The following is a 17,497-nucleotide window of genomic DNA, read 5'->3' as shown; positions in this document are numbered from 1 at the left end:
AAAAAAAATGGAAACTGAAAATGTCCGTAAACAGCTCAAAATAAGTCAAAATATTTGGAAAATGTTATGGTGTATAGAAAATGCTAATATAAACATTCAGTCAACATTCATGTACCTACGGTCATTTGTTTTAGAGTTGCACCAAAAACCAAAATCGATTTTCTCGAAAACAGATTTTGCGTAAAAATTCCCGTTTTTCCTTAATTTTTCTTTTGTTTTTCACGTCACGTTTGAAAACTACTGGGGAATTTTTACTTTTGACCCCCCAAAGTACCAACTAGATTCACTTTCCTATCAGAAAAGATACTGTTGAAGAAAATCCAAGCACTTTTACTGTCCTAAAAGGTGATGAGACTCAAAAAAAAAAATAAAAAAATAAAACACGCATCATTGTAAAATCAATACATTCATCGCTTCGCTCAGAATCTAAAAGACTAATCAAATTGGAAACTGAAAATGTTCCTAAACAGCTCAAAATAATTGGAAAATGTTATGGTGTATAGAAAATGCTAATATAAACATTTGTGCCACATTTTAATGTGAACTATAATTTGGTTCATTAAGACAAATATTCAAATTAAATATAATGGTTATAATTTATTATCATTGATTTTTGTTTTATTATTTTTTATTATTATTAAATTTGTATCAGTAATCACTAATAGAGGTACCAACAAGTTTCTCTTTAAGTTTTTTTTACATAGGTAATATAATATAATAGATATTATATACCAACCGTTTCATACAGTTACTATTTTTAGATTCTGAGCGAAGCGATGAATGTATTGATTCTACAATGATGTGTGTTTTTTTTTTTTTATTTTTTTATTTTTTTTTTTATTTTTTTTTTTATTTTTGTGTCTGTCATCACCTTTTAGGACAGTAAAAGTGCTTGGATTTTCTTCAATAGTAACTTTTCTGATAGGAAAGTGAATCTAGTTGGTACTTTGGGGGGTCAAAAGTAAAAATTTCCCAGTAGTTTTCACAAGCGACGTGAAAAACAAAAGAAAAATTAAGGAAAAACGGGAATTTTTACGCAAAATCTGTTTTCGAGAAAATCGATTTTGGTTTTTGGTGTAACTCTAAAACAAATGACCGTAGGGACATGAAATTTTGACTGAATGTTTATATTAGCATTTTCTATGCACCATAAAATTTACAAAATATTTTGACTCTTTTTGAGCTGTTTACGGCCATTGTCAGTTTTCAATTTTTTTAAGTTTTTTTTTCTATAAATATCAATAAAATTTTATCTGTTTAGTAAAAAAGCTTGAAAATTTAATAGAAGGCTCCCAGGTTATTGTTTCAAAGGCAGATGAAAAAAATTAAAAATCCTTAGTCACAGTTTTTAATTATAAGCATTTAAAGTTCAAATTTTGACAAAATACGGAAAAATCACGAAAAATAGCAAATTATTTTGATGAGAATTCATAAAAAATTTTCTTTTTAAATCTAAGATTTGAAAATGTAATATAAGATTACTCATAAGTTTGTCTACCTTTATCAAAAAAAAAATGTCTAGAAGAAACTTAAATTAAATTTTTATGAGCGTCTGAAATTTATATTTTTACAACATTTGATATTTACTCGATTTCTCATGTAACAATTTTCTTATTTTATTGTAATTAAAAAACGAATGACTGTAGATACTTGAAAATTTCACTGAATGTTATATTAGCATTTTCTATACACCATAAAATGTTGAAAATATTTTGACTCTTTTTGAGCTGTTTACGGACATTGTCAGTTTTTAATTTTTTTAGTTTTTTTTCTATAAATATCAATAAATTTTTATTTGTTGGGTAAAAAAGCGTGAAAATTTAATATAATGCTCCTGATATATCGTTCTAATAGCAGTTGAAAAATATTAAAAATATATAGGCACAATTTTTTTTTATAAGCATTTAAAGTTCAAATTTTGACAACATTTATCAAATTTATAATTTATTAATTATTTTGGAGTTAAAAATTTATAAATTTTTAACTTTTATGGCTAAGGATTGAAAATTTAAAACAAGGCTCCACGTAAATAGGTTATATATAAATTACTTTATTCACAATAATATCATCAAATATACTTGGTAATACCATAGGCTGACTGACCGTTTTTGCTCAGAATCGTTTTTCTTATACAATGATATTATATCATTGAATTCAAATTTAACACCATCCATTACAGTGACCCACTTGTAACCTACCGTACAGCAGAGTGACATCCACTTATCCACCTTTTTTTTGTATTAAGTTTTTTAATATAATATTAATATAAAAAACCGTATACTTTAGTCAAAGTTTATATATATAATATGAATGGTCGTTACTCATTTTCTATTAGCTATGAATTAATTTGTGTTCTGTCTCTACCTTTGTTTGACCAACTATGAACACATATTCATTAGTTTTACTTTAATTCTTTATTTAATACAAATGACTAATGACTACCTATACTATAACACTATTACATTATGTTTGACAGAAAAGTGTGACTATTATCACATTGCATATTATGAATGTTGTCACTTATCAATATAATATACACAATAATAAGAATTCGGATTTTTGGAATTTTTTGTATCTACACATATCTACTTAAGAGCAATATTTTCAAACGGTACTTAAGATTTATTGATTATTTAAGAAATATCCTGTGACGATACAAATTTATTTTTTTTTCAAATGAAAACCTAACTTTTTTAATGTAAATTATTAAGCCTATAACTTTTTTGAAAAATGTTGATGCATCTAAATCAAAATTAAAATGAGTAGTTTATGAGTTATTAAAATAAAAATAAATAGTTAGGTATACATGTAAACCCTTAGGGAAAATTATTTGAACCCCTCCCCCAAGAATAATTTATAAATACAACACTGCTATGGGTACACTAAATACATTATATAAGACACTTAAGAGGCTTTACAAAACTATAAAATTGCTGATGTAATATTTAATTTAGTAGTAATTAAAATAAACAAATTATATACAAAATAGAAAATATTGATGGATTAACAACAAAAACTCAAAAAATATTCACTCAAATTTTTGATTGGATACATCAACATTTTCAAAAAAAATCATCTATATGATAAATTACAGGAAAAAGTTTATAGTTCTCATTTGAAAAATGAAGTTGATATCATCACAGAAGTACAGGAGTACAGACACAGGTACACAATAGTTGATATGAAAAAATCTAAATATTTGAAAATAAGGTTATTAAGCATACTGAATAATACCAAAAATGAATTGAATTCATTATCAAAAAAATGAGGGTGAGCATCATGCTTGCGGTGAATCACATTGTATATACTGCATATATATTGTTAGTACCTATTATTACACATTTACACCTAGTACCTACTATTATTATGCAAGGTATTGTTGTATTTATACAAGTACCTATATATAACAATTAAACAATTACAATTATTTCGTACGTTTTTGCACCATTGTTACAACATGATTTACATATTTTATATGTATATTTGAAACATATTAAATAGTTTTTAAAATTAATACCTTACAATTTCCGTATAAAACATGTGTAATTTGCGTTGCGGGCAGCAGCTGTAGAAACAATAATTCTAGAGTTTCTGTATTTCTGCAGATGGGTCCATCTGTTGTGTACAGGCATAGAGCCTACATTGAACACACGATAACTATAAATTATATGTCCATACTAATATATTATCCTCATCGTTTAAACTAATAATTTAATTCGCTTAAGAATCATGGAATTCTTACCTACAAATTCTAATGGAATACTTAGCAGTGAGCTCTATGAATTATTACTAATTATCTTTTGCTATAAAATAAATGAAGTAATGTTTAGTGTAAATTACACTTTTAAGTTCCCCAACAGGCAACATAAATTTTTATTTAGGTAAAATGCAATAAATATTTAAATTATCTTCAGGTATAAACACCGGATGCGTATAGTAATGACTAAATTCTAGGGAGGGGGAGGGTTAAATATAGAAATAAATGACCTAAAACGGACCAAAAAAAACTTGTTTCAGAAAAAACTGAATTCGCCAAAATAATTTGGGTGTAAGGTGCGTTATCCCTTCCATAGCGTATCACGCCAATACATACATATCACGCATATGGGTAGAACAATTAATATAATTTAATTTAAATTTTAAATTTATGATACCGAAAAAGAACAAATATATCATATTATACGTTAGGTCTTAGGTTGACTCAATACGATTAATATAGAATCTATAATATATGTGAGTGATGAGTCATATCAAATGGACATATGAATATCATAATTTATTAATACAATTAATATAGTCAATCCACAACTCATTTGTATAATTGTTTTCAATAAATATGATCGACTTATTTGTTTTATATTTTTTAATTTATACATTAGGTAGGACAGGTAGGTTATAACCTATTATAAAATGTTTGTTTACCTACGGGATACGATCATGCAACCATGCAATTTTGTTATTAAATGTTTAATCATATATATTGCGATTTGTATTATTTATTATTAGTTATTACCTAATTGTTATTTTAAATTATAATAGTCAACAGTATATAATATAAATGTAGGTTATACAATTTAAATTAGGTACCTACTATCCTACACTCCTACCTACGCAAACAAAATTTCAAAATGATAATTATTAAACTGATAGTATTTTATATATTGCACAACAAACAATAAAAAAAAAACGTGTCTATAATATGCGATGAAGGTGCGAAAATTTCGGTTACTAAGACGTTACCTATGTCAGATGAATTTTTAATTAATTGAATAGGTTATTAATATGCATACACGTCGTGGTATCGCACATGCATAATATATTTCACTTATATAGATAGGCATTTCTCAATAAAAATAATAACAATAATAAAAAAAACATTAAAAACCTCGTTAAACGTGAGGCGGTGTTTTTAAAACAACTAAAATCGTTTTAAACCACACTACAATATAATATATAATAATATAATACCTATATCGTATATAATAAAATATAATAAATTAGTCAGCAATGGACAGATGTATAGCCGTAAAGGTATTATTATTTTTTTGAAAATCATTTAAATATAATATTTTTAATATTATAATAAATAAATATATTTTCGTGTTCATCTTCTCGTTTTATACGGTGTGAATGATGAGTACCTATATAACGCGAGTTCATCGTGGTACCTACACATATTATATAGGTAATATTATTATGTTATTATATTACACATAATGTTTTTGACACGGTCGCGTATGTGATAAAAAAAAAAAATGCCACGTCGTCGACTCATAGGTATAATATAATAATATGTAATATTATATTGTATATTGGGTATCTACTTACAGGTAAAAAATATTATATATATTTTATAAATAATCAAAAATCCACGGTTGTCGAGGATTCTACAATTTTGGTTTTTTTTTTTTTGACGTAACGTCCCGGCCACAATACGCCTATACTTATACATATATTATTATTATAATAGGCAACGTCGTATAGTAATGTCACGGTGTTCTCAATACACCACGTACCGTCGGCAACGGCCGTCCATTCACCATTGTTGTTCACGCGTTTTCCCGACGTACGACAGTATTATTATTATTATTATTATGTATACACGTATTATACACGTATACACGTATTTCGTATTTTATTATTTTTTTCATCCTCTTCCTTTCCGCCGTTCCCGGCCGATTTCTTTTCTGAAATGCGGACACAACAACCGCGCGCGGCCATACGGCCATAACAATATCATATATATAACATACAGAGTGATTCTTTTATCATAAACCAGTCGATTTCCCGGTATAACCTTATGGTATTTGAAAACATTTCTAGTCATTATACATTTATACATCATATTTGTGTACGTTTATGTATGGGTATTGGGTAGTATAGGTAATGGTATAATACTCGTGGGTTTACTTATATACATCATTATATTTATAAAATGTTCACTTTTTGAATAACAACACTAATTTTAAATTTCATATACTCCGAAACAGAACATTTCACTGAGGATTTCCATGAACCTACGTATTAAAATTAAAATTAAATCAAGCGTTTAAAGTTCGGGCGATGAGTGCCGAGTGGAATAATTATAGTGCAACAACGGATGACGAGGTTATCCCTGCAGCGGTGCTAATATAGTGCAATCCTGTCATACACTCCTGTCCGCTCACTTGCAATTTGCATAGTAAATGTATTACTTTTTTATAATTTGACGATATTCGACTTTTACACATCAAAATTACATTGGTAAGAAATAAAATTATTTTACGAAATAAATATCGTTGTAACGACATCAAATTATATCATATTATGGGTATTAACTTTGATATCAACCACCTTGATGGGCGTGTGAAAAAAGTTTACGAATTCTTAAAACGGCGAATTTGCCATGGACAATTAGTGGTTCGTGTGATAAACAAGAATCGGCGTCCTGACCGCCCTGTAGGCTGTAGGTACACATCGCATACCTACTATACACCTACCTACACATAATAATATAATATTAAATATTGTACGTTTCAGGTCGTATATAATAATATTTTATATAGGGGTAAGATGAGAACGTGTATTGTGCCGTACAGACGAAAAAGATGAAAAAAAAACGTATACCTATCAAATATTATTTTATATAGGTACCGAACAATGAATAATAATATTGGTATATACGTTTGTACGTGTGGTGTAATAATACGGAACGGCGGCGGCGGGGCCGTGGCACAGGGGGTTGGCAGCCGCACACAGAAGGAATCCCACGAGCCGACGACACCAAGTCTGGGACGAAACGCGCGCGCCGCGTTGTGTGTTGTACACGCACGGCAAAACGGCCGCCGCCATACGTACCGTCGTCCACCCGCCCGCGCGCCGTCCCGCACACCCGCATTCCCCGGTCCGCGTTCCACCATCCGCCCGCCGTGACGCGTTGACGGCTTTCGCAGCCAAGGCGGCTGCAATGCCCGTTATACACGACCGGTCGCGCCGATTGGTCCGACCGCATTCCCTTCTGCCACCGCCACCGCCGCCACAGCCGCCGCACGACCGTATCTCGTTGCCGGCCGCCGCACTCGCCGCAGTGAGTCTACCGATCGCCGAGACCGCGTTACGACAATAATATTATATATATTTTTTTATTTTTTTTTCGACGTTCTCGTTGTTTACACGCACTACGCACGCACACACCTCTGCGCTGATAGCGGCCGACGCTCTTTGCGCGCGACCACCAATCGTTTATATTATTCTATCGTTGTCGTGTACCTCAGTAGTAGTTGTTGTTGGTACCGCGATATTGGATGCTGCATTCAGCCTGTGGACGATAATATTACGTCAATAATCTTCGTCGCCGCCGCCGCCGCCGCCGTCCGTATCATAATAATATTATTAATTTCGCAAGCGCCGCGGCCGTTTACGAATCGATCGGCCTCCGCCGCCGCCAGAATTGATGCTGCCCGTCATCCGAGTGCGATCGTCGCGTCGTCGTCCTACCGTGCACCGCCGTCCTCTGTAAATGGTAATGTTCGCGAAACGTCGCAATCGATTTACTATCATCATATTAATGCCTATCATTACCTATAATAATATCATTATCGAACGTTTATAGATGTGTCAATGTGTACAAGTAGGCGCATATTAATAATGTAATATAATATATCAGGTCATAGACATATTAATAATAGTATCGGGTTTTATATTTTATATCTTCACCTGTTTTATTAATTGTTGTGCGTATCTCTGTTGTCCACCCTCGAACGTGCCGATTTTTTTTTTGTTATTCTCAGATTATAATACTAAGGGAATTAGATACCGTGATTTTCTGTCTTCGTCTGACACACTCGCGACATAGGATTTTAGACGTGTTCTTTGCCAAACATACCAATTTATTGATCAAATGAAGCGATAAGAATTCTGAAAACAGATTTGTATTTGTCATCAAGTCTACTCGAAATCGACTTTCCCATATTCTTGATTTTGTGATTTTACCTTTTACAAAAATTGAAATATTACAATTTTTTGATTAATCTTTTCCAATATAACGTTTTTAGGAATTTGGGGGATAAATGATAATATCAAAAATGTGGGAAAGTCGATTTCCAGTGGACTCAAACAAATTCAAATCTGCTTTCATAATTCTTATGGCCTCATTATATGGAACCCCCTAAATATAATAATATAAAATTTACTGTTTTGGTGTCATTGTATCATAATAATATTGTCCACATTCGTTTGTATTATCGTCCGACTATGTCGTGGACCTGGCATAGATATTTGCCACAGTTAATCGTAGTTGCTGGCATTACTCTGATGGTCTTTATCGTTCAGTAATCTGTTGTACTTACTGTACCTACTATAGTTCACATTAATTAAAATATAGTTTCTCAACCAGTCATGTTTTTTGTTTTTACAGCTTCGTAATGAAGACATGGTGACGTAGCTGGTCGTTTGTGTTCAATACACTCCTGGAGAATGCTTGTTTCAAACCTCATTCATCGTGTTTGGATAATATGGGTCACTGTTATTGCAGGTAAGAATTTTGACACGTTTTGACACGTATTATTGTTATTTGTTAGGAGATTAAATGATACGTAATTTTAACAAAACACTGTGTTTAACCTTTAACGTATCACCTTTTACTTATTATTTATCATGTACCAATAACAATGTTAGTTGTATGACCAATTATTAAATTATTATTTCTGTTGGGTCAGTTCAAATTTTAGTTATTTACTTATCAAATTAATAAACTGATAAAAATATTGTGATTCCCCGTGCCAATACAACTGGGAGTATATAAATTAGTATTTGTTTATGTTTACACACACACGCGGCGCAGCCGAGTATAATTGTTTACTAGTGATTTGTTTATATTGTATTTTCTTGTGTTTTACATAGTATAGTACCTATACATTATTTCATGTTAGTCGTAATAATAATAATAATAATATATAATAATTGGTACTGTTTCATTGACATTTGTATATAAAGCAATTTGAAGCAGATATGTATCTACTTCCTACTTAAAAAACATTAAATAAAATGAACTTGATAAATTATTCTTGAAAGTTAGTGTAGGTACTAAGTACTGGAATTTAAATGAAGCAGATTAGCATACGTATTTCATGTTGTCTATTTTAATTTAATTATCAGTTTTTATGTTTGTTTGTTACATCAAGATCGAATGAGTAATATAAACTTTTTTCAGTGTGCACCTGTGTTCCGGTACCATGTCCTCAAGATACATGTACACTGTCTGATGTTAAGGACAATCAATGTAGAGATTTAGATGCATACCTTAAGTGTATGAAATCATTATCGAAAAAATGTCGTGGCGACATTGGGTATCATTCAGCTATTACAGTATCAAATTCAGAATTCAAAAAGAAATGCATCGGTCATGAAGATTTCTCCAGAAATAATAGTGGTGAAAATTCCCAGATGGTTCCATCAGCTCACAATGCTTGCCCAATGCTATTTGATGATAAAAAAGAACACCGGTTTTGTGGCTTGTTTGGTGATCCTCACTTAAGGACATTCGATGGCAAATATCAAACTTGCCGGATTCATGGAGCTTGGCAAGTGATCGACAATCCATTTTTCAGTATCATGGTAACCAATGACGCAGTTTTAAATAGCACAACAGCCACAGCTCCAACTAAGGTATTTAGTTAAATTTTTTTTTTATGTTAATAAAAAAAATATGTTATATCATAATTTTTTTGAATTTTTAGTTGACAGTCATGTTAAAAGCACATAAACCTGAGTGTACTCCTCAAAAATTGTTTGAAGCACAAGGAGATCTTCTGTTACCGGATAAATTTGAAGATAGTACCACTTCATTTGGACCAGCTTCATCGCCAACTGTTTCTCTTTCCTGGCGCTCTAATGACCCCAACAGTGAGACAGTAATCATACGATTATCGTATATTTCTACAATTATAACTGTTACCCGGGTTCACAAATATCTGTCCATTTCTGCTAAATTGCCAGACCAGTTAGCGCAAGTATTTGATCAAGACAAGAATGTATTGTGTTCTTCTGGTTGTCCAACTTCTGAACAAATAGATATAAAACAAGTTACAATAAGTGAATTAGATCGTGGATTGACTTTATGTCACAACAGTATTGGACCCACCGGGCACAAACTAACTGATCAGTATTTAGATTGGTGTGTGTTCGATATGATGACTTCTCACGATGAACAGTTCATCAATGCTTCACATGCAGCGTACTCTGATGTATTGTTTTTCGAACCACGCTCATTGTTTAATAGGACAGTTAGTGTATTTGAGTTTAACCCCGATTCAACGGCCGATGCCAATTGTATACATAGATTAAACTTATTTTTTCTCACTATCATTGCATTGTACAACTTTCTTTGAGTGTTCCTAGTATTGTAGTTTAAGAAGACACCATACCTTAATTTATTGTCTCTACCTAACACACGTCCAACATCACAATATTCTATGTATAATATTCTCCTCTACAAATGCTACTATACTTGAATTTAAACTATGCGTGTGTAACATAAGGCAATAAAAGCTGGGATGCAGCCTTTTAAGTATTTAGCATATTTTTTCTGATAATTTATTTTTTATTTTTAATAGACAATAGTTTAGTTTTTCTGGCCAATATTTATTCAACAAATTGATAAAATTGTTAATCTCAATTCTATAGTATATTAAAAACCCGATAACTTAATTTATATTACTACGAATCTACATTCTTATATTTTTACAATTTTTATTGATACTTTATAATTTATTGACTTTTATTTCAACCAAAAAGTATAAACAAATGTAATAATGAACAAACACAAATGTCCATGATATTTTTTTACTTAAATTATTTTAACATACTAAACAATGTAATTTATATTTTGGCTATTTTTGATTAAATAAGTTATTTTATATAACTTAATAATATTAGTTTATTGCAACCGAAATATTATCTCTTGAATGTATATACAGTAGTTAATTTTGAAACTTAAGAGTTTAATGTGTTGCAATAATATTATTTGGAGTAAAAAATATGTAATATAATTGCTGTTTTTAGTATTACATTGGTTGGCTATGCTAGCCAATTGTGTATTTGAAAAAAACGTTACCATCTATTATTGTATAAATCAGTGTAAAAAGAAAACAAATAATATAGGTATCATTAAGTAGATTTTATTTAGTACAGTATGTCTGATCCTAGTCCGAATTTTGTGATTTTATTTATATTATGTAATTTTAAGGATTTTTTTATATGTTAAAATTAACTATGCATAGATATTTTTTTTTTATATAAACACAATTTTGTGTGTTAATTTATAATATGAAGTATTAGTTGGTGTTTTGGTAATTTGGCTGAAGCCAATAGTGTCAATTAATTTTTTATGTTCTCATATACTTTTGTAGTTTTGTACATTAATACTCAATATATTTATTCTATACTTTTATAAATCTCTATTAAATCTAATAGACAAACGTATAAATGTATAATATATACTTAAACATTTTACACTTAGTATTTAACCAAATAAAATATTATTATTTTTCCAAATATGTTGTATTTATGAATGTTTCCAATACTATTATTATGTATTATGCATACAGCAGTATTATTATTATTATTTTGAACCTTTTACATAAAAACATAAATAATACACAAATACTGCCAAATATGTTTAGGTAGTTATTTATTATTTTGTAAGATATCATTAAGATTAAAGATCATTTAGATAATCTTTACATTTGTAATTAGTAATTACCAAATAAACCTTGAACAAATTACCTAACAAAAAAAATTATTTATACATGCATTTTTTTTGTCATTTAGTACAACATTGAAGTATTAATAATAAAAAAGGTGGGCAGTGGATGTCGCTCTGCTGTACAGTAGGTTACAAGTGGATCACTGTATAATGGATGGGATTAAATTTGAATTCAATGATATAATATCATTGTGTAAGAAAAATGATTCTGAGCGGAGCCGGTATGTCAGTCTAGGTTTAAGACATATTATATAGGTACTTATCTATAGTATTAAAAAAAATAATTGACCTATAATAAATTCCAAATTAATCATATCACAATATCCATTAGGTACTTATAACATCAACAAAAAACCGTGATACTATCATAGATATAATATATTAGTATACTTTAGAAGTTTCAAGTACCCACGAATAATATTATACAATCTCAACAAAATAACCGAAAAAATATTCTAAGTTTTTTAACATGTAATTTCATCCAAATTATTCATATGAATATAAAAATAAACTGTGTTTATGTATTTTTTGGTTAAAGAATTAACTACTTACGTGGAACCTTGTTTTAAATTGTCAATCCTTAGATATAAAAGTTGAACATTTTATACATTTTTAACTACAAAATAATTATTCAATTTTAAATTTGATAAATTTTGTCAAAATTCGATCTTTAAATGCTTATAAAACAAAATTGTTCCTATGTATTTTAATATTTTTCAACTGCTATTGAAACAATATATCAGGAGCCTTGTATTACATTTTTATACTTTTTGGCCCAACAACTAAAACTTTATGAAATAGAAAAAAAAAATTGAAATATGAAATTGTCTGAAACAACTCAAAATAAGTAAAAATATTTTGAAAATTTTTTTAAGTAGGTATAATAATTGATAAAATAAACATTCAGTGAAATTTTCATGTATCTACAGTTATACGTTTTTGAATTACAAGAAAATAAGAAAATAGCTACATGAGAATTCGAGTGAATTTCCAATGTTGTAAGAATTTGAATTTCAAACGCTCATAAAGATTTAACTTGACTTTCTTATACCTAGAGATTTTTTTTTTGATAAAGATAGATAATCTTGTAAGGATTCTTGTATTACAGTTTTAAATCTTAGATTTAAAAAGAAAATTTTTAGGAATTCTTAACTCAAAATAATTTGCTAATTTTCGTGATTTTTCATTATTTTGTCAATTTTTGAACTTTAAATGCTTATAAAAAAAAACTGTGACTAAGTATTTTTAATATTTTTCAAATATCAACGTAACAATATACAAGGAGTCTTGTATTAAATTTTCAAGTATTTTCACACAACAAATATAGTTTTATTGACATTCATAAAAAAAAACTAATACAATTGAAAACTAAAAATGTCCCTGAATTATTCAAAATATTTTGAAAATTTTATCGTGTATGGAAAATGCAAATATAAACAACCGGTGAAAATTTCATGTCGTTTGTTTTAAAGTTACACCAAAAACTAAAGTAAATTTTGTCAAAAATCGATTTTTTGTAAAAATTCCCGTTTTTCCTTTATTTTTCTTTTGTTTTTCTTGGCGCTTTTGAAAATTACTGGGAATTTTAAATTTTTACCTCCCCAATGCACCAACAATATTCACTTTCTAATCGAACAAGATACTGAAGTTGAAAATCGAAGCATTATTTCGACTACTTATTGTGTACATAGACAAAAAAAAATTTAAAAAAAACACATCATTTTAAAATCAATACATTCATCGTTCCACTCAGAATCTAAAAACTAAATTATCAGTTTGTTTTATCTTATTTTTCTATTTTACAAAAATAATAGCTTTAATAAATTCAAAACATGATATGGTGTCAGTAATAGTCAGTGTCAATGTTTGTTTTATTGTAATGACCAATAAATTAAATAATACCATTGAATATGAATTATGAACTTAATTTTAAAAAATATGAACAATAATTGTAAAAAACTTAAAACACTCACAAAAAACATATGAGGAACCCTCAACTTTTTTTTTCTTCCAGTAATAAGAACTAATGTTACACTTTGTATTAAATGTTCAATGTTTTTGACAAAGCAAAAGTTTTTTATCAACAATTATTGAAAAAACAACAAAAAAATTCGAAAATTTAAAATTTCTAAAGTTCTTAAAAAGAGTTAAAATATTTTGAAAATTATTCCATGCATAGAAATTGCTAATATAAATATATTTTGGTGAACAGTTCAAGATATACGGTTATTGGTTTTTTAATTTAAAAAAAATAAGAGAATAGATCTTGTCGAAAACTTGGTTACTTATTAATTAAAACTATTAAAACAAGTACGGAGAATTTGTTACTTTTTGACACTACAAACTACCAACTAGAAAAGATATTAAAGTTGAAAATCTTGGTATTTTTACTGCTCCGAAATATGACGACAGACCCAAAAATATTGTCCAATCAGTCTAAAATTAATTTTTATGCCTCATAAAAATGATCAGTGTTTAAACTTATTTAAATATTGGTGTTAAATTAAAATAATAATATTAAAAAGTAAGCGTTTAATTTAACTTGTGGTTAAATTATTTTTGTCTTTATATTTAAAATAGATACTATTTTAGATTCTGAGCGAAGCGATGAATGTATTGATTTTACAATGATGTGTGTTTTTTTTTTTTTTTTAATTTTTAAAATTTTTTTTTGTGCCTGTCATCGATTCGAGTTATCGAGATTTCACTGCATATGCAAAGAGCAAAGGCAAACGACGACTAAATTGAGTATTGATACATAAAATCGAATGGCATTTATTTTGACATACAAAACGTTTATAGCGATAACAAAAAAATAATATAATGACTTGTAAAGGTGCGTAAGGTATACAATTAATACATAATACATTAATCAATAATAACAGGCATATTATATTCTATATGATTACGTTTCAGTACAGAATAAGACAAGTAGGTATAATTAGTGAAAGTAGGTATATTAATTGGCTAGAATGCTTTGGCGAACTAAACAAAATTAAATTAAGAAAGTTATGAATTGTTAATGATTGTAAACGCGATGGACATTATTTATATTGACAAAACAAGGGTGTAGGGACTAAGAGAATTTGGAGTGAATGGCACGTAAGTTTAAATCATTTGTATGAACTAAAATCGACAAATTTTACTTCAATTTTTTTCTTTTAATAAATAAAGAAGTAAAGTTTATAAAAAAAAGCAAAAAGTGCCAACGGCACGTAGTGTTCCCAAGCGGTCACCCATCCAAGTACTAACTACGCCCGACGTTGCTTAACTTCAGTGATCGGACGAGAACTGGTGTATTCAACGTGGTATGGTCGTTGGCGAATGTAAGTTGAAAAATTATAATATTTAAATAAACTATCTAACAAAATGTTATTCATGTTTTTATATTATATAACAATAATATAAGTTAATTATAAGTAAATAATGGATTATTAGGTTTAAAATATGATTCTAATATGTTCTAAAAAATCCAAAAATATTCTCTTAATAATCCTTAAACTATAGTAATATATAATATATTGCTTTACTGCTCTAGTTATATGCTTTTTTTCTTCAAATAGTATAAATATATATTATAATATCAATAACTGAATTACCAGTCATAACAGTGCCGCAACAACCGCAAGGGCAGCCGGGGCAAAGCCCCTGTAGAGGGCTGCTAATCGTTGGCTCAGGGGGCCCCGACGGCGCACAGCATCTACTTTAAATTTTTAAATAATTGCATTGTAATCTAATGTTTAAATCAAATAAAATATATTAAATTAAAATATCTATTTTTATAATTTATCATGCTATCTAATTTGTTGTCGAAGAACAAGGGGCCCCTAAATATCCATAATAATACCTATATTTATCTTTAAAATTATATTTTTATAGTGTTTTATTGTTTTATTGTTATTGAGTTACTTTTATGTGTGGAAAGCTTTAATTAATATTTATAATAAAAAAAAGAACACTAAAAGTGTAGTTATATTTTAATAACAATACACTGGTCAGTGGGCCTTCACATAAAATTTTTTAGGTTTTAAAAAAAAAAAATCACCATCATTATTTATTTTTGTATAGGTAACCTATAAACAAATATTGTAGGTATACATATACCTCAGGGTCCAATACATTGACTTTGTCCGGGGCCCCAAGAATCCTAATTGTTTTACTGGCCGTAGACAGGGCCGTATGTACTTAACCAAAACTCGTTTGTCAGAATTTAAATAAGAAGGGAGGTCAATTAAAAAAAAATAAAATTTGGAAGTGACTCTGCTGAACAGTAGGGTACAAGTGGGTGACTGTTATGGATAGTGTTACATTTGAATTCAATGATATTATAATATCATTGTATACGAAAAACGATTCCAAGTGGAGACGATTTGACAGCCTAGGATATTGTATACTATACTTATATTGATATTATTAAATATTATTAATACCGTAGCCAGTTAAGTTGAGTTATTATTATTTGTTTATTATCATATTTGTATATAATAATACATTTTAGACGTTTCAATTACCCACGAATAATGTTTTTAAAATAGGTATATAAATTACAAGTTACAACGAATTATGAACGATATTTCAAAAATTAATTGCCGAAAATCATTAGTTTTTAACTGAAAACGACAGAGAAGTCTGAATTTGGCGGTCAGTCTTATTTTTAAGTTATATTATAGCTAATTGAACTTTTTGGTATTTTCATATAATATAACCGGTGTAGTCACTCGCACACTGCGCTTGCTCGAACAATTAAAATCAAAAACATCCCTCGACTTGTTATGTAAATCCACCATGGGTGGGTGTCAGAATTATTTTTGCATCATCAATTTTAAAACGTCTGATATCTATTCACCACCTTAATCAATAATTAAATTGATAAACGAAAATAATAATTTAAACAATACCCATATCATATTATTATAATCAAAATTATAAACTATTTTGGTTTATTGTCATATCAAATTTCAATGAACAAATTGTTCCTTAACACGGAACTCTTTGATACAAAAAGTTGCATTATATTATATCCGTGGATTCATCATATTGATGTACCTAGTATAATATCTATCATTTATTTATTTATCTATGGCAAATCTCAGAGTCGTTGCAGAAGACACATTCGACTAAAAATTCTAAAATTTCAATAAGCAAAGAAGATATTCTAAGTTCTGTATTCTGGAGCGTTTCCTCATCGACGTCGCAGTTCACACACGTCACGGATACCGCCGTAAGAGTCTATAATTCAAGCAAGTTTTATATTCTTTTGGGGCTTAAATTTACTTTTAAGACTTAAAATAAATATTTAATGTCACGAAAAATGTGCTATCCAAGTGTTGTAGGCGCATATTTAAGTTCCGAACTAGAAATGTATAAAATACGTGAGATATAAACGTCGTCATCGTTTTTCCAGTCCCTGTTCGTAAAATAATTATAATTAATAGGTGCATACCTTTATAGGGTACTCAATATATATAAATATATATATATGTTTTGGTTTAATTTATAAAAATATATGTTATAACTTATAACTGATAATAGTCATAAGATACAATTTTAATTAATAACTGGTATTTTTTTTTCCAAATACAACGTTATAAGTTATAGGTAGCTATTAATTTAGTGCCACATACTTAACTTCTATTGTTCACCTAATATCTATATTCTATATCATAGGGATTAGGGCCGTATAACCATGCACACATAAAAGTAATATTCACGGAATGGTCAACTGCCTAACCTGACGTTTGCGCACTTATGAAT

At 28.9% G+C, this 17,497-nt stretch overlaps 1 protein-coding gene and 1 non-coding gene across 2 annotated transcripts; one reads left to right on the top strand and one right to left on the bottom strand.

The window, feature by feature from the left end:
- Positions 1–7,022: 7,022 nt before the first annotated feature.
- Positions 7,023–10,611, top strand: LOC132939239 (repulsive guidance molecule B-like). The gene is made up of 4 exons (XM_061006314.1): positions 7,023–7,501; positions 8,396–8,512; positions 9,191–9,645; positions 9,717–10,611. The coding sequence occupies exons 2-4, from the start codon at positions 8,455–8,457 to the stop codon at positions 10,365–10,367; spliced, it is 1,164 nt and encodes a 387-aa protein (XP_060862297.1). The 5' UTR covers positions 7,023–7,501; positions 8,396–8,454; the 3' UTR covers positions 10,368–10,611.
- Positions 10,612–14,946: 4,335 nt separating this feature from the next.
- LOC132939994 (5S ribosomal RNA) lies at positions 14,947–15,065 on the bottom strand. Its single transcript, XR_009664047.1, has one exon. It is a non-coding gene; the product is annotated as a 5S ribosomal RNA (ribosomal RNA).
- Between the last annotated feature and the right edge of the window lie 2,432 nt (positions 15,066–17,497).

Source organism: Metopolophium dirhodum, chromosome 2, assembly GCF_019925205.1.
Source record: "Metopolophium dirhodum isolate CAU chromosome 2, ASM1992520v1, whole genome shotgun sequence".
NCBI lineage: Eukaryota > Metazoa > Arthropoda > Insecta > Hemiptera > Aphididae > Metopolophium > Metopolophium dirhodum.
The sequence above is the reverse complement of the archived record's forward strand: the minus strand, read 5'-3'. Positions and strand labels throughout refer to the sequence as shown.